At 45.3% G+C, this 20701-nt stretch overlaps 1 protein-coding gene across 7 annotated transcripts in view; it reads left to right on the top strand.

Annotated features, from left to right (window-relative positions):
* The window catches only part of PHLDB2 (pleckstrin homology like domain family B member 2), an 81218-nt gene that overhangs the window by 10635 nt on the left and 49882 nt on the right, over positions 1-20701 (top strand). For 2 of the 7 annotated variants that reach the window (XM_083843313.1, XM_083843307.1), the window contains exons 1-3: positions 4993-5764; positions 13433-13542; positions 16821-18169. In XM_083843313.1, the coding sequence (XP_083699439.1) occupies positions 13494-13542; positions 16821-18169 (1398 nt within the window). In that variant the 5' untranslated portion in view covers positions 4993-5764; positions 13433-13493. Of the gene's footprint in view, positions 1-4990; positions 5765-6014; positions 6583-13432; positions 13543-16820; positions 18170-20701 lie in introns of those variants that run through there. The other 5 variants (XM_083843311.1, XM_083843308.1, XM_083843310.1 and 2 more) reach the window with 4 other exon arrangements.

Genomic DNA, 20701 nt, shown 5'->3' with positions numbered 1-20701 from the left:
TTATAATTATTATTATTTTTCACATTGCTTTTAATCCTGTCCCTATTTGGAGAAAAATCATGGAAAACTAAGGCTGAAATGTGTCTGCGTCTTATTCTGCCCCTATTAGTGCAAGAAAGCAGTAGTGATATTGTGTCATCCTTTGTGTTGCTAATGGAAGTTAATTTCACATTTGGAGGCCATCTGCCAAGAAAAACCCTCTCTACAACCCTTCTCAATGCACATATAAAACTTCTCAGCAAAGGCAGCCCCATGAGTCAGTTGTAAGGATGTATTTTATCTAAACTTTATTAGGTGTAGCTTTTTCCTTAATGAAAGCCACTACATCAATTCTGGCCCCAATTACTCTGAAGAGAATGAAGTAAGTTTTGGCAACAGTCTTCCCTTCTAGTAGCAATGCATTCTTCTACCTCTTCTGTCTCTGTACTAATTAACTCAATTTCACCTGAGGGGGAAGAATGCTTTTGCAGAAGGAAGGACCCAAATGAGTATTTATTTGAACATGGAGTTCTGTCTCTACATAGATTAACTATAAAATTAAAGGAGTATCTTGGGTTTTCCACTCATTGTTTTGTTCTAGCTGAGGTTTTGTGTGCAGCCTTGGTCAACTGGCTTAAATGCTTTTAGATTTCTAGTTTCCTGCTAAAGAAAGTACTACCTTACTCACATGACCCACTGTGTTAGATAAATAGATAAAAGCTTTGTGCATCCAGATTTGATAATGACAGATAAGGACCAAGCAGGAACAGAGAATTTCACTGGCTTGGCATCAGAGACAAGTCACACAGCCCTGACTAAGGTGTGTATAGGAGTATATTCATCAGCTTATTGCTTGCTCAAAGGGCAACCACAGGGCATAGATAGCCTTGTATCCAACCATGGAGTACAAAATGAATTGTTGCTTAATCTGTGATTGTAATCACAAAACACTAACTATTGTATTTGTACTACATCGTCTTGTGTCCACCATTTGCCTACTGATTTAATATCCCTAAGGAGCACTGAGAAGGTGCTGCCTGTAGACCCTGTGTGTGAAGTGCAGTGTGTTTGCTCGCAGAACTAACTGCCTGTTGTGCATCAAAAATGTATTTGTGTAGAGAAAAACTTTTAAAACTTAGCTGCAGTATCAGAGTTGAATAATTAAGTTATAAGCTACCCTCATTCACAGATGTGTGCTGATTCTAGCAAAGGGAAGCAATTAATCAGCTCCAAAGACAGACAGCCATGCGCAAGCTTAGGGTTGCACTCTTGCGATTTAGAGAGTCATGTCTGGCCTGTGTTAGCAAAAATCCGTTGGATTATTAAAACGTGCTACTTAAATAAGAAATAGCATGATCTTTTATTACACCAAATGGTATAGTTGCTTTAATAAAAGTGCTTACTTTTCCAACAAATCTTTTGCTTATATCTTCAGGTCATTACGGCTGCAACACGGCTACTACTTGCATGAGTCATTACGAGTTGTGCCATTTACAGGTAGAGACACTTCTTGGTGACAACTCATTAACAGAAAACTAACTGCCTGAATTATCCAGGTTCCCACTTCAATGGTAGTTCTGAAACAGCCCTACTCGTCAAAGGTAGCATGACAAGAAGAGCAGACGCCACAACTGCACTGCAAATCCCAGCAATGCCTCACCAAAGTGTGGTGAAGAACGAGTCTTGCCAGGCTGGTCCTTTAAGCTCAGAATTCGGCTGCAAAAGCAGCCAGCACTTGATGATTCAGAGGAATGCAAAGCCTAACCACTTTCTTGCCTTGCAATTACAACCTAGTTAATTGTGTACAACTGTGCAAAGGAAGAGAGTGAGGAAATTCCTTTCCTGACCCTTCCAGCAATTGACTTGTGCCCTGGAGCATGAAATTTGATTACTCATGTAACTTATTTTCCTGAGGCAGTTTTTGTTGATAGCTCTTGTGTGACAATTGAAGAAAGTTTCAGGCCAAGTCACAAGAATACCACTGGCTGAACATCAGCTTGCTTTATTTTTCTTGTTGTTTGATATACCTCTGCATTGTGTGGTGGATTAACAGATTTTTAGATTTTGATCTTGGATGGCAAGTGTAACTATTGGGTGTGTTCTTTTTTTTTTTTTTTTCCCCCACTGGAATGGTACTGATGAATGTGGTCATGCTCCAGGTTGCCTTTTAATTTAGCAGAGATTCCCCATGAGACTTAAAAATTAAGTTTCCTTCAGGACCTAAGATCCAGCCTGTTACACCACCTGAAAATGTCTTTGATAGAGTTAGAGCAGAAGAATCACTGCTTGCTTTGAAGTTTCACCAGAAGTTCTGGTTGTGACAATCTTTATTATTTTTTGAGCTACAAGCAACTGTGTTAGTATTATTCTGCAATGGCAAACAACAGCTGGGTTTCTTTACTGAGGCAGTGGTACAAAATGCTCGTTACATGCTGCAAAGCACTGAGTCATTACAACCTCATTTGTTGCCACATGCTTGCTCAGAAAGGTTGCAATTCAATAATCCATTGGTGTATTGGTCATGTGGGTTCAAGAAATGTAGGCTTGGTCTCCAGCAGAGCAGCTCAGATTTGTGTTGGGCTGTGGTTCCTCCGCTTTTTAGGCACTCTAGTGCAACTAAGTGCTGGATCGTTTTGAGAAGGAGGGGCAGGGAAGGAAGTTGTCACCTGGATCATTTTCTTGATCGCGTTTTCGCCAGTAGTTGCATCAGCCCAACCAAGAAGGCCACAGACTATAGATTGGGAACCTAAATGAATACTTAAGGCAGGAAAGGGAAGAAACCAGACCAGTTTTGCCACCAAAGGGGAGAAAAAAAAAGTGTAATTATGCCAAAAGTCATCAATGGACAGCTTTATCTCGACTGACTTCGTCAGGCTGGGTATTGTCTCCTCCTGCAGGTAACATAAAGCCTGAACCAACTCCCAGCTGTGGGCTCTGGCTCATTTGACAGAAATGCAGTCATGGCCACACCTGATGCAGATAAAATAGGTGATGCTGAGGGACCAGGTAATGGAGAGATGGTGATTGTGGATGCCTGCTCACAGGTGACTTCAGTTCTGACCCAGCTGAATAGATTTATCCTTCCCTGTTAAAGAAGCATGCCAGTGAGGTATTTTTATTACCGTTTTCAACACTCCTGATTAAAATATACTTTGTGCAAGCTTTCCAACATTTGATTTTTTACTTATATGAATTACCATGGAAACTACTAAACCTTTATTGGGCATGCTTGCATACTCAGGGGTGTGGAGGAATTTTGAATGCCTCTATGATATGCAATACAGGTGTTGTAGCAGCGCAACTGCCACAAGGATGGTTCAAGCTAGCTAGGTGGACCGTTGAACCAGTCTGAGACTCCCAGTTCACATGCAAGTTTCCATATCGTTTTTTCTTCCTGACTTTCCTTAAAAGGTCTGTTGTTGCCTTTGTTCCAAGGACAGCAGACAATATTCAGATCTTTACTTTCTGGAGTTTTACTTGTTTGATCATTTTTAACTATTTCCTAAACATAAAAGGTCCAAATGAATATTTTTTTAGAAGTTGACAAAGTCTTGCTTGTTAGACATTCTAACTTATGGCCACACCTATGGCTGTTTTTTTAGTTCCTCTTCTTACTTTGGAAATAAGCTTTATTCCTTCTCTTTCTCTCTTTTGATGCCAAGAAACAGATGACTGACTCAGGTAATGTTTTCCCATAGAAATATGAGGGGAAATGCATGCTTGGCCTCATCCAGCTTTGCTGACACCTCACCTAATGGATAGGAGCTAAGCACAGGAACAATTCAACTGGCATTTCTAAATTTTTTCAGAGGAATGGTTTGTCTGCAAGTGCCAAGTTACTCCTTTCCATACCGTTAAGCTTCATTTTCCCTAGGGAGAGATTTTTGCAGACTTTTACTTACAGTTTTCCCACTCATAATAACAAAAGAAAGATCCCGTGAGATGAAGGGGAGGCAGGCTGCTTTTGGCTCTGACTGCAGGCAGGGTTAAAAGTCATTCTCACTTCTTCCAGCTGTGAGCACATCCTAAACTTTGCATTCCTTACGTGTACATGGCTTTATTTGTTTAAGTGTATGGACCTCTTGTTTGGTGAGCAAAGCACATGAGCCAACTTTAACACTAGCAATAAATGAAGCTCTCGGACATCCCAGAAGAGCTCAGCCAGGTTCTGGCCTATCAGAATAACTCAGCTCAAAAGCTTGTCGTTTTGTATGTAAACTACAGTAGATACCAGGACAGCCAAGGCCATTTCTTCTTTCATGTCCTCTGGGCCTGTGGGTGTTACTACATACATTCCAGATTTTAAGGAGTGATTATGAAGTATATACTGTGGTAAACTAATGGTTTTAGCCAAGTAAAATATCCCCTGGAAAATGTGAGGCACGAACTAGATCCAAACTGCCCCTGAACACGAACAGTTAGTGGTTTCTGGGGTGTTTCAGGTCTATGGGGTGCTGTATGAGCTATGCTAGCTGCCCAGGCCCCCTGTACAGTAGGTGCATGCTGCAGTCCCCTCTTGCTTGCTGGGAAGAAGGGATAAAGGCAGGGTGACAAGGCCACACCACACTGAACAAAATGGTTATCTGGGGTGCTCCAGCTTGCTGCCCCTGCACTGTCCAGCAGACAGGCTCACATCTCCCATTGCTGGGGCTTTCCTCACGAAGCTGAGGGTGCTACGTGTGCTCAGGGAGCAATGCTTGGTTGTATACTTGACTCCCACTGGTCTCCTGAAGGATGGGACCCCTCTCCAGGGCCTCTTTGTCTTTTTGTTTGCCCTGCTGACAGCCGCAACCTAGCGGTCGGCCTCGCAGCTTCTGTCACTTAGCAGCCTCCAGCACCTCTGCAGCCACCTGGGCCGGTGTCCCCAGCCTGTGTGACAAACACAGCGCAGGCCAGGCACGTCGCTTTGGCAAACACACCCTGCTGGGTCTGTAAGGCCACCGGCTCCTGGCAGTGGCCCTGGGCTCAGCCTGCTGGGCCTGGCTGTGTTCCCCAGCCATGTCTCCCTGCTCAGGGACAGTCAGCGGGGCCAAGCACCCATGGTGACGGCCACCACCAGCCTATGTCCTTCGCTGGGGCCTTGATGGGCCTGTTTTGGGGGCTGTATGTATATTCATGCACACGTGTTTTTGGTGTGTTGTGTTCTTTTTTGGTGTATTGTGTTTATTTTTTCAGGTAGGGGCTGGCTGCACGAGGGCAGGCTGCGCTGAGCAGCCCTGGGGGGCAGCCTGACTCCGCTGCTGGGGCTCAGGGAGCCGCCTCGCCTCACAGGTGAGCGCAGCCCCAGCCCCAGGCGAAGAAAAGCGGGCCCTCGCCCTGCCAGCAGCCGCCCTGTTTACTCAGCTAATCTGCGGGGCAGGAAATTGCCTCACGATTCACAGCTATGGCTCGCGGGGCCGGCCGCTGCCCCTCGCACCACGCTGCCTCTCCCAGCGGGACGGGCGTGGAGCGGGGCGAGGGGACCAAGCGGACCAAGCAGCAGGGTCCTGCCCCGCTGTCTGCCCGTCCGTCCGTCCCCCCGTCCGTCCCTCGCCCTATGTCCCCCCTCGCTGTTTCCCCCTTTCTCTCCCCCGCCGCCTTTCCCCCCCATCCAGGGTCCTCTCGGCCCGCCCCGCTCCCGCGCCCCCAGCCTGCGGGGAGCGAACCATTCCTCCCGCGGGGGTGCCCCGCGGCCGAGCCCCGCCGGGGGGCGGCGCTGGCTCCGGCGCAGGGGGGGCGGCTCCGGGAGGCGGCGGCGGGGCCGGGCCGGGGCTCGCAGCGGCGGGGATGCTGGGGGGCAGCGGCGGTGAGTGCGGGACGGGGATGGGGAGAGGGTTTTGCCCCCCCTTGCCGGGCTGCCCTCGGAGGGAGGGGAGCGCCGCGGCCGTTGTGGGGTGCGGGGGGCTCGGCGCTTTGTCCCGCTGTCCTCCGGCGGCGAACAAAGCGGCTGCGGGGCACCGGGGGAGGGTGGCTCCGTTTGATCCCGTTTCCCTTTGCCCCTGGGGGTGAGGTACCTGGCGGAGGGGAGGGAGGGAGGGAGGGAGGAGGAGGACGGGGTCTTTGTCCGTGCCGCTTTGTTGGCAGCAGCGGCAGCCGCCGTGCCCGGCCCTGCCCGCGGTCCCTCGGCTTCTCCCCACGCCTGGGAGCTGCCCGGGGTTTTATTTTTCCTCCCCGTGGGCAGACGGGCGGTGCTCGCACAAAGCCCTAAGGGATGGTCCCGCGGCACCGAGTGCTCCTCTGGTCCCCGTGTCAGCGGCACCACGCCTGCCCGGACGCCCCTCGGCATCCCCGGGCACCCGGGAGCGCCCCTTGTTTTTGGGGTGAACCCTTCATCTTCGGGGTGCACGGTCCCTCTCTCCCGCTTTTGCCGGGTCTCCTCTCTGCCGAGCTCCTCGGCTTGTTTCCTTCCCTAAATCCCGGTGGGTCCCCAGAGGTGAGGCGTTAGCGGGGGAAAGGCGTGGTGGAGCCGAGCGGGATGGCAAGCAGGAGGACAGGACAGCCTTGCTCTCCCACGGCAAGAGGAAGCGATGCGGGAGGAAAAGAAGTTATCGGAAGAACGTGTAGGAGTGCTTACCTGTGCTGGCAAAGGGAGGGAGAGGCCGAGCTAGGAGAGTGACAGAGGAGGTATTAACTTTCGGAGTATTCAAACGGCAACACCTTACCCTTTGCAGAGCCGCTAATACCTTTTTATGGTTGCCTTAAGTGGTTTCTTTTCCGCACCGGGAATTTCTTCCCCTTCCCTTCTGTCGAATGCTAAATGAACCCTTTTGTGTGCCCACGTTCGCACTGAGGGAATGGAAATCTCCGACAGTAACCAGGACGGAAAGGGCAGTCATTTTTTCCAAATCAGTTTTTATCTGTGCTTATCAGATACCGTTAGTGACTGGTTTCGTGAAAGTATGCAGAGATACCAGTTGGGCATTACTGGGAAGGAATAAAGGAAAGATGTGGAGTGTTTTTTTAGGCACGAAGCAGGGGAAGGGTCAGATGGAGATTGCAGATCCCCTGTGGGGTTGGAGTTGAATGCAAAGGACAGAAGGATTTTGGACGGGAAGGTCTGGTCTGTCTTTACCACTTGAAGATCCCAGGAAAAGTTGTAATAATGAAAGTGGGGGGGGGGTGGGTGCTGATTGCTTATGAAGGAGTTAATGCTGCGTTCACCGTGCTTGTGGCGTGTTCTCTCCGTCTTCATTTATTAAAGCAAACAGCTAATTGTGATGTGTAGCAACTGCCAGTGTAGCACACGGTGCTTCCCCTGGCACTAACTGAACAGCGGTGAGAGGATGCCCTGTTCAGGGCGCCCGGAGCAGATGCTGGCCACGCAGGTTTTGTTTGGGACCACTGGGGCACATCCGAGGGAGTCTGGAAGTTTTCCCGTGTAGAAGGTCCTCCGCAGACCTCTGTACAGGAGTGAAATCTGTAAATGTGACCAGGCCTGTTATTTTTCCAAGTCTCATGCATGCAGGATGGGATTGTCAACGAACTATTTTCTTTAACTGCCTTGGTTATATTAAATGCTCTGCCTGCTTGTCTAGCACCTTGTATTTCTCGCTCAAGGGAACAAAATCCTGGGGCTCGCTGATAAATGCTGTGGTGCACTTGTGTAGGCAAGCTGGCCCGTGGTTTGGTAGCACAAGAGCCACACTGGGCACTGTCCTGCTGATTTGGAGCCACTTAGGCTGCCGCTGCCGTGATCTGGTTTGCCAAGGACTTGTGATGTGGAGCATTTAGTTTGGAGGCTTCTCTGCTTGTAGTCCCTACGGATAACACGCTGCCCTGAGAGTTGGAAGGAGAAGACGTGCTAAAGAGCTAGGGGGGACATTTGGAGCTATGGGGCAAATGTCTAAGGAAGGAGACAAATTGAGGAGAAATGGACGGACGAAATAAGAGAGACAGAAACTGTCAGAGTGAGAGGGCACTGAAGGCAGCTGATTAACAAAGGAACTGACAGGCACAAAGTGGCAGTGAAAGAAGTCAGCACAGAGGGAAGCAGATCATGGGCAAAGGTTGCCTGGGAGAGTGGGAAAATGTAATAGGCGGATAGGGGGAAATGGTAAGGATGTCCAAGAATCTCCTTCGCATTTCTTCCTTCCCCCTTAACCTCCCCCCCCCCCCCCCAAAATAATAATTAATAATCATCTTATGATCTGTTCTGAGTAGTTTTTCTAGCTTCTTAGATTTTCTGGGACTTACTTACCAGTTGTGTATGGCAAAGCTCTTGTTGAATGGGCTAGGGGCATCCTAAAGGCAAGTTTATTGTGTCAGGTGGGATGGGAAAGAAGGAACTCTTCTTTAAGGTCTTTCTGCTCCTGTACGGTGCACAAGCTGGAATTCATAATTGTTTTTTCACTCAACTTTAGATCAAGAAAGTCTGCATTTCCTGGGATTCAGAAATGAAAACTGAGCATATTTATGCACTTTTGCCAATACACAAACTGTTGTTTGCTTTGTTTGTTGTTAGTCTGCACAATTAGATAGATAAAAGCAGTCACAGGCCACCAACAGAGCTTTCTCTTTGTCACGTCTGTGTGAATTTTCACATGTTGGTTTGCAAATCGTGAGCATGCTCATTTTTTTAATAAGAAAGGAGTTAATGAAAAAGTGTTAGAATAATTTCTGGGAGCTCCTTGCTGCTGGTGTGAGATGGTAACTGGTGTGGGCTGGATGACGGAGTAGCTACCAGAGAGGTACCAAGAGAGAAAAGAAGACGGCGGCCTGAGGCTGGCTTGTCCTCTGCCAGCCCTGTTTTTCAGCACAAAGAAAGGAGTTCATTGTTTTAACAGAAATCTCTTCTAAAGCATTTCTACCTCTTGGTGGATTTTGTTTGGCAGAAAACAATGAACTCGCCTTTTAGAAAAGCAATCCTAACCTCAGCTTAGCTCAGTGAAGTAGTCCAGATGAAAAGTGGTTTGTGTGACTGCGAAATAAGGAGGAGGTAAGGATGTCTGCTAAAATAATGCCATTTGAGTAAGTGGTTTAATATCTTGTCCTACCAGCTGCCTAGGTCTGAGATGAGATTGACTGAAATGTGTACTTCAATAGTTTCAATTTCAGGTAAGAGGAGCTGTTACGGCGCAGAAGCTGTAAAGCTTCACCATTTGCACTGAAATTTTCGTTTGGACATGCTTAGCAGTCCATCTCCTATGTAAATGTTTTAAAATCTCTACTTGTAATCACCAAACCAGTATTTACATGGTAATGAATGTTTTCCTTCTTGATGGGTATTTAAAATTGTCAGTTTTCATGACCTGATTAAAGTAATATGTGGTTTCAGTCTACTGGAAAGAGCAATTGATTTGACATTTACAACATTTGTCCTTATGAAGTAGGAGAGAATCGTGCTTCTGCAGTAGGACAGAAAAAGTACAAATCTTGTATTTAGGTGCAATTTTTGGGGTAGTTATTCCAAAAAATACTTTACTATGGGAATAAAGCTGTGCAGGGTGTTTTCTGTTGTTGCTGCATTGTCCTTTTTCTGCTCCTTCTCCAATATCCAGCACGATAATTTCTCAGAGGAAGAGATAAGTTGTAAGAGTGACTTCCTCTGCCACTCCTTTTTCCACATCGGAAACCTGCAGGCTTACAAGGAAGGGACTTTGTCAAATCTGATTCACAGATATTTGACTTTCAGCGCTGGTGAACGTGCCGAAGCGTGAGCTTTGGGAACTAAAGCTCCCTCCCTGTGCCTGTAGTCAGACCTTGTGGTCGCTTGCACCACGGAGACCGGTGTACTGCAGGACATGTACCATGAAAAGTGAGGAACCAAAAGCTTTTCAGGGCTGTGGTGGCAGGAAATTAGCTGTAGCTTAAGGTCTGGTATCTTGTATTGTGGGGGAGGAGGAGGAAATGGAGAGGATGTTTAAGTGGACTCTTTGATAACAGCTTTGCTGAGTTCCCGGGTTTTTGGCACAGATGTCTGGGGTCTCTCTTAAGGATGTGCCCATTCCCTAGGCCATGGGTATAGCATCTTGATCAAACTATGCAGGTGTCTTGTGTGAATGTATTTCTTTGGTTTGGCAGTAGGCTTTCAGGGCTTGGGGAAAGGCTGATTTACACTTCAGTATTTTTTGGAGGTAGACTACAGAGCCTTGTGAGGTTTACTTTCCTATCTGTGCGAGCCTATCAGGACTCTTTCATCAACAAACAAGGTCTGGGAAAAAAAGAAATAGCCTTGCTTTACTCAGGAGCAAGTTCACTGTCCTAAGATTATTGGGGAAAAAGGAAATCTTGGCAATGGAGCAGCCCATTTTTGGTTACAGGTGTCCTATACCGTGGGAAACTTGCGCCTCCAGGCACTGAAGCCATCAGCCCTCTCTCATTTGCCAAATTTTGTTTGGGTTGGAAAAGTCTAGGTTTTCCTGTCTCCAGAACACAATGGAATTTCATCTATTTTCCATGGGTGGCTGTACACTGCTGTAGGAATTTCTGAAGAGAAATGTCAGACACATGAGAGGGGACAGGAGCTGCCGGGAACTGCTTGTAATGTTGCTTGAGAAACCAAAAATGAAGAAACAATGAAGTGCAGAGAAGCCTTAAAGGGCAGATGGTCATTTTTAAGAACTTTGTTTAAAAATTACTGTTTGTTTTTGGTCAGAGGAATTCAATATCTATTTCTGAGGCGTTTCAAGGGTCTTGGTTGGTAATACAAGAGCAACAGGCATACCATGGCAGCCTCTCCCAAAGGGAGGTGTCAGTCACTTGAAGCGATGGAAGGGGAGAGAGCCCACCTGGTGAGAAAATCATAGAATCATTAGGGTTGGAAGAGACAGCCAAGATCATCTGGTCCAACCATCCCCCTGCCACCAATGTCACCCACTAAACCATGTCCCTAAGCACCACGTCCAACCTTCCCTTGAACAGCCCCAGGGACGGTGACTCCACCACCTCCCTGGGCAACCCGTCCCAGTGCCTGACTGCTCTTTCTGAGAAGAAACATCTCCTATTTCCAACCTAAATCTCTGGAACAAAAACGGGGCAGAGCTGTACCTGTGTTTTGTAGAGGTGCAGCTCTGTCCCACTCAGCTGAGTGGATGGGTGTTTTGGAATAAAGCAACCCTGCGTTATAATATCTTAAAACTGGATCCTTTGTTTGACTCACAGCCTGTTTGAGTCATGAATCACCGTTTCTTCTGGTCGTTAGTAAAACAAAACTTAATTTGGCCTGGGCACCGCACAGATGAAACATGATTGGTAATGCTGTATACATTCACTTCAGATGACTTTATAAATCCCAGATGAAGTCACTTTGCTTCATTCCAGACAAGGCTGAGTGCAGCATGTGCTCTGTAACGAGACCCAGCCTCGCTGGTTTCTGCATGAGGCCATGCATAGTCCTGACCTGAAAAAATACGATTGCATGTGAGCAGATAAACTGTTGGGTTTGAGCTGTTCACTTGTTTAACTCCCTAATTCATTAATTGTCTGCAGCTTATCTTCATAGTAGAAAATTTTAGGTAGTTTTTCTCCCCAAAAATCCAATTACGGTTAGGTAATGACCTCTCTGATCTCTCATTCTCTAAGGAGAGAGACATGTAATGAGTTCTCAAACTTGAGCTGGAACCGTATAAATATTTAACCTTAAAAAAGACATTATTCCTTCTGGCTATTAGCAAAATCAGGTATTCACCAAACTGAACTGAAGATTGAATCTTGAAATACATAGAAATCCTTCCCTCTCAGCTCTTCGCTCTTTAATATTAGTCATGTTGATTAAGTGGTAGCCATCATTGTACAAGATAGAAGGGAAGGGTTTTTTTTTTTATATTTTAGTGATCTTACCAATCATCCTAATCAAAAAACAGCAATGTTAGAAATGCAGAAAATGTAATTACTTCTCATTCTTCCTTTTGAAGCGACCCTTTCTTCTGTCTTGTCATTCCAGGTTGTCCACATTTTAATTTTTTGGTCAATGATGTAACAGAAAGCACAACTACAGAATATTGTGAAACACTACATGCCACTAGTTTTCTGTGCAAAGTTAACCGTGTCCCGAGAAGCTGGGTGTTCATCTCTTCTTTTGGGGAGCACAGGGCTGGGCGCTTGTTATCTTTAGTAGTGCCTTGCACGCAAACACTATGCCAAGATGGTACCCTGGCAGCCATTTTAATGGCATTTCTGTCCTGTTGCTTGATGTTTTGTTGGCAGATGAGAGGCAGGCTGGTCCTGGCTGGGAAGCAGGCCCAAAGGCTTGAGAGGACAGCGGTGCTGCTTTCAGGGAACCAAAATTTGGAGAGCACTGTCAGGGCGAGGCCTACCTCTCGCCGTGAGGAGAGATGCCCCATGGAGCAGAAACCTCTCCTCAGGAGTGAGGAGTGACCTCTGTAGAGAGAAAAAGTGTTATAAAGTGAGATCAGCGTAGACGTGCTTTGAGGAGTAAGAGACAGGAGGGAACGGGCCTGGCTGGCACGGCAGGGGAAGGAAGCAGCAGGGTGAGAGAAAAGCCATAGGGCACTGCAAGGAAGCCTCTCTCCATAGGGAGTTAGCAGTCAGCTCTTGTTTTAGGGCTGTCCTCCTGGGAGGATGATGTGAAAAGGCCTGGCAAGGAGATTGCGTGCAGTGGAGACCCGGAGTGTCGAGGCTGTGACCACTGAGGTTAAATAGGTGGCTCAGCTGTAGGCAGCTCGAGGCATCTGTCTCCATTCTTCATGTTTCTATTTGCTCATCTAGAATTAAAGCACAGAGGACCTACAGATGGTCACCATTAATTTTGTCACTTGAAGCAATTTTTTTTAAAGCATTTTTGTCAACCTTTTAAAACAGATGTGCATGTTTAAAATACATCTTTTTTAGAGCAACCCACTAGAGATCTTCTATTTGGTTTTAGGTTTAATTTTAGTCTTCAGTGGCTGGGATACAATTTTGGCATTTTAATAAAGCCAAGTCTCTCTTGTAGCCGTATCAATTTATTTGTTTATTTTTAAATTAAACTCTAAAGGATCTCTGCATTCCTAGCCTGTCTCCCTTGGAGCCTCAGAAATCACATCACGCCAAAATATTTTCTGCGTTTTGAATTGCATACCTGTTTTTACATAGGTTTCATCGTGATTGCAGGATGCTGGCATTGTGTGGGCTGAATTTGGGCTACAGGGCTTTCAAAAATAAAATCTTCTGCCGAAAAGTCCAACCTTCTTAACGATTTCTTAAGGAAACCACAGGAATGCAAACAGAACTCAGGAGCTGTGACTAGTAACTGCCTGCACGGAGTCAGAATCATAGATAACAGCAGATTATCAAATCAAATTATATGGACTTTTAAACTGATAAAACAACTCCAGTCGGGTTTTTTTTTCCACAGCCTCCACATTAAACATGAGTTGCACTTTCCAAATGTCTTTTAACATGTTTCTTTTTCAGTTGTGTCTGGAAATTTTACCTTAAGAAAAGTCAATTTTGGTCTGTACAGTGCACTTGAAACGTGTTCTCAGAGTGCATTTCTTAAAGCAATATTTTTATTCTTTTGTTACTTTATTTGCAGGTCAAAATTTATCTGGTTCGCTTAAATTAGCTTTGATTTAACCATCGTGTAGAAGACAAATATGATGCCAAACAGAAGTAACATCTCCTCCTTTCAGAATGTTGGATCAGGTAATCAATTAGTACAATTTGAGTTTGTTTGTAAATTTACATTTGTTTGTTTGTAAATTTAAATCTTTCAGGATTTATTACTGATTTTGGTCCTTTAATTCTGTAGATAAATCAGTGCTCTGTTCTTCTTCTGTATCTAACTCATTTCACCAGCCAAAACAGGGCCACAGCTGGACAGACACACTGCAGACAGCCAACCCTTCACCATCAGTTTAATGTCTGGCTAGACTAGATATCAGTGACCCCCAGCTAAAGAACTTGGGAAGCACAGAAACGGAAAGGAATGAGGAAAAAAAAGAAAAGAGAAAAAAAAAAAAAAAGAGAAGAATTTCCTCCTGTGTAGCTCCAGGCAGTAAATACTTTGCTAAGCAGAGGAGCCTTGCACTGTGCGCTGAAGGTTACCAAGTGAAAGCTCAGGCTGACCTTGGGGCAGGATGGATCCTGTACGTGCAACATGCTGGAACTCTCTGCCCCAGTTGCTGTGACTGCATGTGAAGGCAGCATCAGCCAGTATATGTAACGAATCAGGGCTTATTCATAAAGCCTCATCGCAAGCATTGCCCTAAAAATAAACAAACCAAACAAGATCTGGCTTGTGGGAAGAAGTTAAGGTTCAGTTAAACATGTGCTCTAGTCCAGTTGGGGTTTAACCTTATGATTGCGGGCACTGTGGTGTTGGAACTGAGAGCTCAGAGGAACTGGCGTGAGGTATCGTCAAGAAAAGTTGAATCCAAGTGACTACATGAAGGTATTGTGACCTTTTTTACTGTACTTATTTGGATTTAAAGTACAATGAATCCTTCATTGCTGTGGTGAACAGGCCTGAAAGTTTCCATGAGCTAACTTGTTTTTTGGCAAAAGCAGTTAGTCTTCGCAGGATTAAATGTGCCCTACTGGTGTTACAAGGGAGTAATAAACAATTATTAATGTCCCATTAATGTGTCTGCTAAGCTATTTATATAGGAGTCAGTGGAATTTATGCAAAACCAGTTGAACTTCAGCTGTGTTGAACTAATGTTTTGGACAGTACATTTTTAATATAAGAGTCAAGGCGCATACATCATGCGCTGTGTCTGTGCTCTCAAATAGCTCTTACATCTTGTTTTTCCTTAAAACACCACTAACATGATGAGAGCTTGATCTTTTTCTGATGAATTTGTCTCGACAGAGTTTTGTTGAACATGGGTCACATTCCTCCTTTTTTGCATCTGAACTTCATCATTGCTGATCATCAAAACTTGTGAAAGTAGTTAAAAATGTCAAGTAAAAATGTCACATTATAAGAAAGTGACTCCCAGCAGTGATGGTCTGATAGGGAGTCCTGTGAACTTACTGGTTCAAAGGCAACTTAGTTGGATCGTCAATAATGAATGCGTTAAAATTACAGCAAATTAAATGACGGACAGCATAAAAAAGTACTAAATTCTGCTTAGTGGTAAACCTGAGACTTGGGTCTGAAGCTGGAAGATGATGTTTTCTGCCACTAGTAGAGCTTGTAATTGACACATTCTTAGCCAGATATGCTCAAGAAGACTTTTTTTTTGTTCCATAATGCCAACTCATTTTATCTTTTGCATATTCACTTATGCTATTAACGATGGTTACCTTTGTTCTTAAACTTATGGGTTTGTTCCCTACCGATTGAGGAGAACATTTTGTTAGGCATTTAGACTCACCATAGTTTATGTGGAGTGAGAGCTCGTTTCCAGAAGCTTTTGGAACAGATGGATATTGAATGATGCCCTGGACAGTAATCTGTTTTTTCTTTTTTGCCTTGGCAGCAATGAAGGGCCAAGAAACAGGGACCCACTCAAAGTATGCATTGCCACCTCCCACCAGATGTTTGAACCCCAGTGAAACTGGATCATCTCAGTTCTGCTCTGCAGCTGCAGTGTGGGGCGTGAATCCAGATTGTGTGTCTGGGTTCATATAATTGTTTGAAGTGGTACTCAGAAGAGGATTGAAGTGTCACCTCAGAGGATTTTAAAAGCACTTTGCATGCTAGGATGTTAGGTTTTCGTGCAGAGTGGCAAACTGGGATTAGGTTTCTCATGAGGTGGCTTGAAATCACAAGTGGAAAGCGACTGAGCCAAGAGTCAATCCCAGGTTTGACCCGTGTTCCCAGAGGCAGCGCTCAGTGGCACTGCAGGAACCGACACTGAAGAGTGGTTGCCTTATTAGTTCAAAGCACAGTCTAGCAAATCCAGAGAGCTGCTGGAAATGTTTATGGTGCCGTTTCTACATCAAGGGAAAGCCTGCTCGGGGTGTGTTTGTCTCCTGCAGTGACTGATGCTGTCAGGAGCTGAATTCTTTCCTCCGCTTTCTGCAAAGTGGGACTCAGAGCTGTAGGCTGGAGCTTGGCATGTCAGTGAACAGTAACGTCCAGCACAACAAAGGGTCTCTGTCCTTCCTCAGAATATAAGTTACCATTCTGAACTTATGATAGGGACCTGGAAACTGAAACCCCTGTTAGTGTTTTTAATGGCCATGTGATTGCTGCTGTTGTTTTGAATGAAGTCGTAGAGTCTAGCGTTATACTTCCTTGGGGCTATCTTTTAACTAAAATGCTCTTTGCAGATGTAGTTACATGACTTTCTATTTTAAGAACGTTAAGCACTGAGCTGAAACACCTTGAGAAACGGGCCTCAGTTTTGTACTTTTCCATGAAGCTCTGCATGACAATCCACAGAGTAAGCAGAATGGTAACAAACTGTTAGTGAACTTGCTAGTATTTTGGGGCTCAAATGAATTAGTTGCATGGGTTAAAAGAAAAGGTGACCCAGAACAGTACCTGTATCCTGAGCCCTGAAAGAGTTGCATTCAATTCTTTTCTCTGCTGTTGGCTTTGTATCTTCTCTCTCTACCTTAATTCCTTGGCTGTAATAAATAAATAAATATAACACACGACAGTAATGCTTTCTTACCACATGGACATCTTAGGAGGCTCAGGCTTATAAAGACTGCAAGCCACAGAGTCCAGCAGTGGATTGGACAACAAAAAGTCAAGTCTCTTCCTAACTGTGTTGCTGGTTTGTAATGTGAATTTGGTGATGTCTGTCAACCCTTTTTTTTTTTCCTGTCACTCTACAATTTTAGCAAAACCAGAGATTGGAAGATTGCTTATACCCCACTTCGTCTAATGATCTGAGACACATTTATAACAAGCGTGCTAATGATTTGAATGTGTTCTTTTGAAGACAGTATGCAGGCATGTGTATGCAAGAAGCTACTAACTTGTTTGCTAAGGACTTTTTCTTCTTGTTTTCTCTTCCCTACAGATTCCAGTAAGATTATGGCAGAGTATAGCCACACACAAAACCAGATGGAATTACAAAATACTAGTTTGGGAAAGGGTTCTGTGGCGAATTCCCTTGAAAATGGTCTCCAGGATATTATGGAAAACCTCAACACGAAGAAATATTCATCAAGTCTCAAATTTAAAACAAACGGGGACTATGCTGGTTCTTATTTAACCCTTTCACAACCTGTGGCAGTTAAACCCAATCCTTCCACCAGTGTTAAAAACACACACTCTGTTACCAAAATTCAGGGAGGCAAGCTGTTCCCTTGCGAAAGCCCGTATCTTCCAGATAAAAGCTTCTCTGTAAAGCATTTGAGCTCTGTATCGGGCACATCTCCATCCCTCAGTGGGTACAGTTTAGGAAGGACAGACTTTGATATTCATGCCAACAGAGAAAATGAAAAATCTCTTGGGCACATGGATAAGTTTTACTACTCCAAGTATAGCCAGAAAAACAAATCATATGACAATGTCTACTTCCCGGGAATGCTGGACACGAAGAAGATCTCGGGCTCTCTTCTCACAATGTGGAATGGCAGCTCAGGGAGCGAGCTGATGCTTTCCCCTGTTAGCAATTCAGGGGCAGCCAGCATGCCTTCAAGCCCAAAGCAAGGCAGGAGGATGAATATTGAAGACAGCCTAGCGCTTCATGCAAAGCCAGTTAAACACAAGGATGTGATGATGGAGACTCTGGGTTCACGACCTAGGAAATACTCTGGTGGATCTCTAAGTCATATGGGAATGTACAGCCGTTCCCTACCCAGGCTTCATAAATCAACAGAAAGCCAGCTGGTGCCATTAAGTTTGCCCCCAAGAAACTCTCTGGGTAACACTAAAAGGAAAAAACTTGGAGAAAAGGATCTACCTCAGAATGCTTTAGATGCTGACAATTACCTGAATTTTTCTTCATGCAGCTCAGGGGTTTCACCACATGCAAGTTCTGTTTCTGGGAATAATCCCTATGTTAGTTCGACTCTTAGTGTTCCTGCAAGCCCTCGAATCGCTAAAAAAATGCTTTTAGCATCTTCTTCCTCATTTATTCCAGATGATTTTGATAGACTTGGACTCTCAGGAACAAGTCCCAGTAGTTCGTTCTCCCCTGTGGATTTTGACAGATCGTTCTCTGTCAGAAGAAACCTCTCCACCAGTTCCATGGAATTTGATGACACTGATTTGGAAAGTTACAGACAGACGCCCAACTCGCTGCAGACTTCTGTGAGAGAGCGGAAGAACAGCATCAGCTCCATTTCGGGGAGAGAAGACCTCATGGACTACCACAGGAGGCAGAGGGAGGAGCGGCTTCGGGAGCAGGAGATGGAACGCCTGGTAATTTTTTCTTTTCCTTTGAGCTTCTCATGGCAGCTGGTGTTTGCAAAATGTCTTTTCCAGATCTAGCCATCGGGAGGGTATAGCAAAACATAAGCTGTTGTCTTTTGAAATTCAAATTTCACTGACGTCAGATGCAGTGTTTATTACTGCAGTCCATGAAGCTAATGATTAAGTGGCATGCTGCTGTAACAGCTCAGATGGACAGTGCTGTTCAACCATCCTAAAAAATACGTTGTAACCCACACGAATTGTGTTCCTTCATCCTGTGGGCTTTGCTAAAACGTCTGCGTGCAGAAACCCCACAATTTGCACTGCAGGGTTCCAACACTTCTGTTTCAGTTGATGACAGTGTTTGATGGTGAGTGGGTAAAATGAATTTGTCTCCGCTGCAAGCTGCTCGGAGTCCTGTCTGCTGTGCTTTGGAGTCAGGTAGGCGTTGGGGTCGGTTTGATGGATATCATCGGAGTTCTCTCCGCTTGGTTGTGGTTTTACCTCCTGAGAATTTGCATTAAAATACAGGCATTTTTGTTTCTCCCTTGGAGAAGTAGCAGAAGGGGACAGAGCTTCTGTCTTTGTGCAGTAGCTGCAAAACTAGTCAACATAAAACCGCATAAAGCCTCAGCCCTGAATTACTCTTGATAGTAAGGCACAACTTCAACGTGTTATTGAAACAACTGTTAGGTAAAAGAAAAAAAAATCTTCAGAATAGTCAGAGGGAGTTCTTGAAAGGTTTTGCAGTGACCGCCTTGGTCCTACTAACATGCATTCATGCTGTACTGATTTTATTGTCCACTTAGGCACTGACCTATGTCATTACAGGGCCAACGTGTATTATCGGGTCTTCGCCCTTAACTTTGGATGTGTGCTTTCACTCCATCTTTGATAGGTTTGGGCTCTTGCGAAGACAGGCTGTGCCCCCAGGACGGAGGGTGAGGAGGCCTGCTGCAGGGGGCAGGGGTTACAGACCCCCCAAAGGGTTACGCTTTTGCACGCCCAAGGAGAAATTATCAGCAGAAGTGCTCATGGGTTATGTCCTCCTCTCTCCCTGCTGCTTTCCTGCTCCATGTTGAAATCTCCTCGCTGTTGCCAGTCGTGATGTTTTGTGTGTGCCAAGTGGCATTGTCGTGTTATCAGAGGGCTTTCCAGACAGCAGCAATGTAAAACTTGAGCGGTGATCAGTCGTGAAAGACAACACAGGGAGTGTATTTATATTTCAAAGAGAACAGCATTTTTTGCGGTGAGGCACTGGAGATATGGGGTTGTTTCTCTATTCAGTAATGCTAAAAATTGTTCTCGTTTTAAATCTGGATGTAATGGCAACATATTTCTCAGTACTGTTCAGTGTTTCTCAGTACTGTTTTTTCCCCCTTTTTGAGTACCTGGTTGAAGGGTTGCATAGCAGGAGAGTGCCTCCTTCCAGTGCTTTGAGGGTCTGAGTAACCCCACAAATAGGTTTTCAGATCTCTAAGAGGAGGAATATATTTGGTTGAAAAGAAAAAAGAAAGCCAAGTCTCTTAATGTTCCTCCGCAAACTGCCCATCAGCCTGTTGTACATTAGGCCCTGTCCTGTTTTGGTTTATTTTTGTCTTTTTAAGTGGTTGGAGGCATGAGTGTATCCAAACAGGGTCCTCATGTATCCAGCCTGAGTTTCCAAAACACAGCTTTGTCTGATTTTATGGCAGGTGGCATGGATGAAGGTTGGAGATCCAGGTCTGCTCAGGCCTGTTTTGGCGAGCAGGGTGTGTATGGGATAAATGAAAACCCACAACCACCAAATAAGTGCCTTTGGATAGCAAAAACTGCATGCCTTGTATTCTCAGAGATGGGTAAAAGTCCAGACTGAGTGTCTGGTGGGTGAACGGCGGGGGAAGCCCAGTCCTTTTAAGCATAAATATTAGACTCTAATGCTCTGTGTCTTTGAAGCAAGGCAGGCAGAAGGAAAATGTAGGACTGCTTGGAGGCTCCTCGGAAGGATGAGGCCACTCCGCAAGCCAGATGCCGAGCGGAGAGCAGCGCAGCTGGCACCAGCGCTGCCCCTGCGGCCACCCTGCTGGCACAGGGCTGGCTTGGGCCTCGTGTTTGCCAGCTGCTGTTCACCTCTGAATTTTTTGGCAAAGCCCATGTGCATGTTAGAGTTTGCCCTGGTGTCTGCCCTCTGTCTCTTCCCTTTATTTTTACTCCTTTTGTTGTTGCTTTTTTTCCCCATATAAATTATTCTGCGAGTTTTACTTGTGCTTAGTTTGCTTTTTAAGTGACAGAGGCCCCTCAGGAGGTTTGCATTTTGAGTTGCTGCTACTGTCTGCATACAAAACGAAGTGATCTGCTGTCATCACCCAGACAGATATACATAGAATTGTAAAAATTGGTGCAAATAGTGAAAATGCTCCTTGCGGTTTTTTGGAGTGATTAAAACATCTGAGTTGCAATGTGTCCCTATGCACCAAAGAGAGAAGACATGTACATCGTTGCATAGCATTTGCTGTTGCCCCCTCAAGTTTCCTTTCCATGTGTCTTCTGCCGAAACCAGCT

The sequence above is a fragment of the Anser anser genome, assembly GCF_964211835.1.
Source record: "Anser anser genome assembly, chromosome: 1".
Classification (NCBI taxonomy): Eukaryota; Metazoa; Chordata; class Aves; order Anseriformes; family Anatidae; genus Anser; species Anser anser.
Note: the sequence above shows the minus strand (reverse complement) of the source record. Positions and strands in the feature narration are given on the sequence as shown.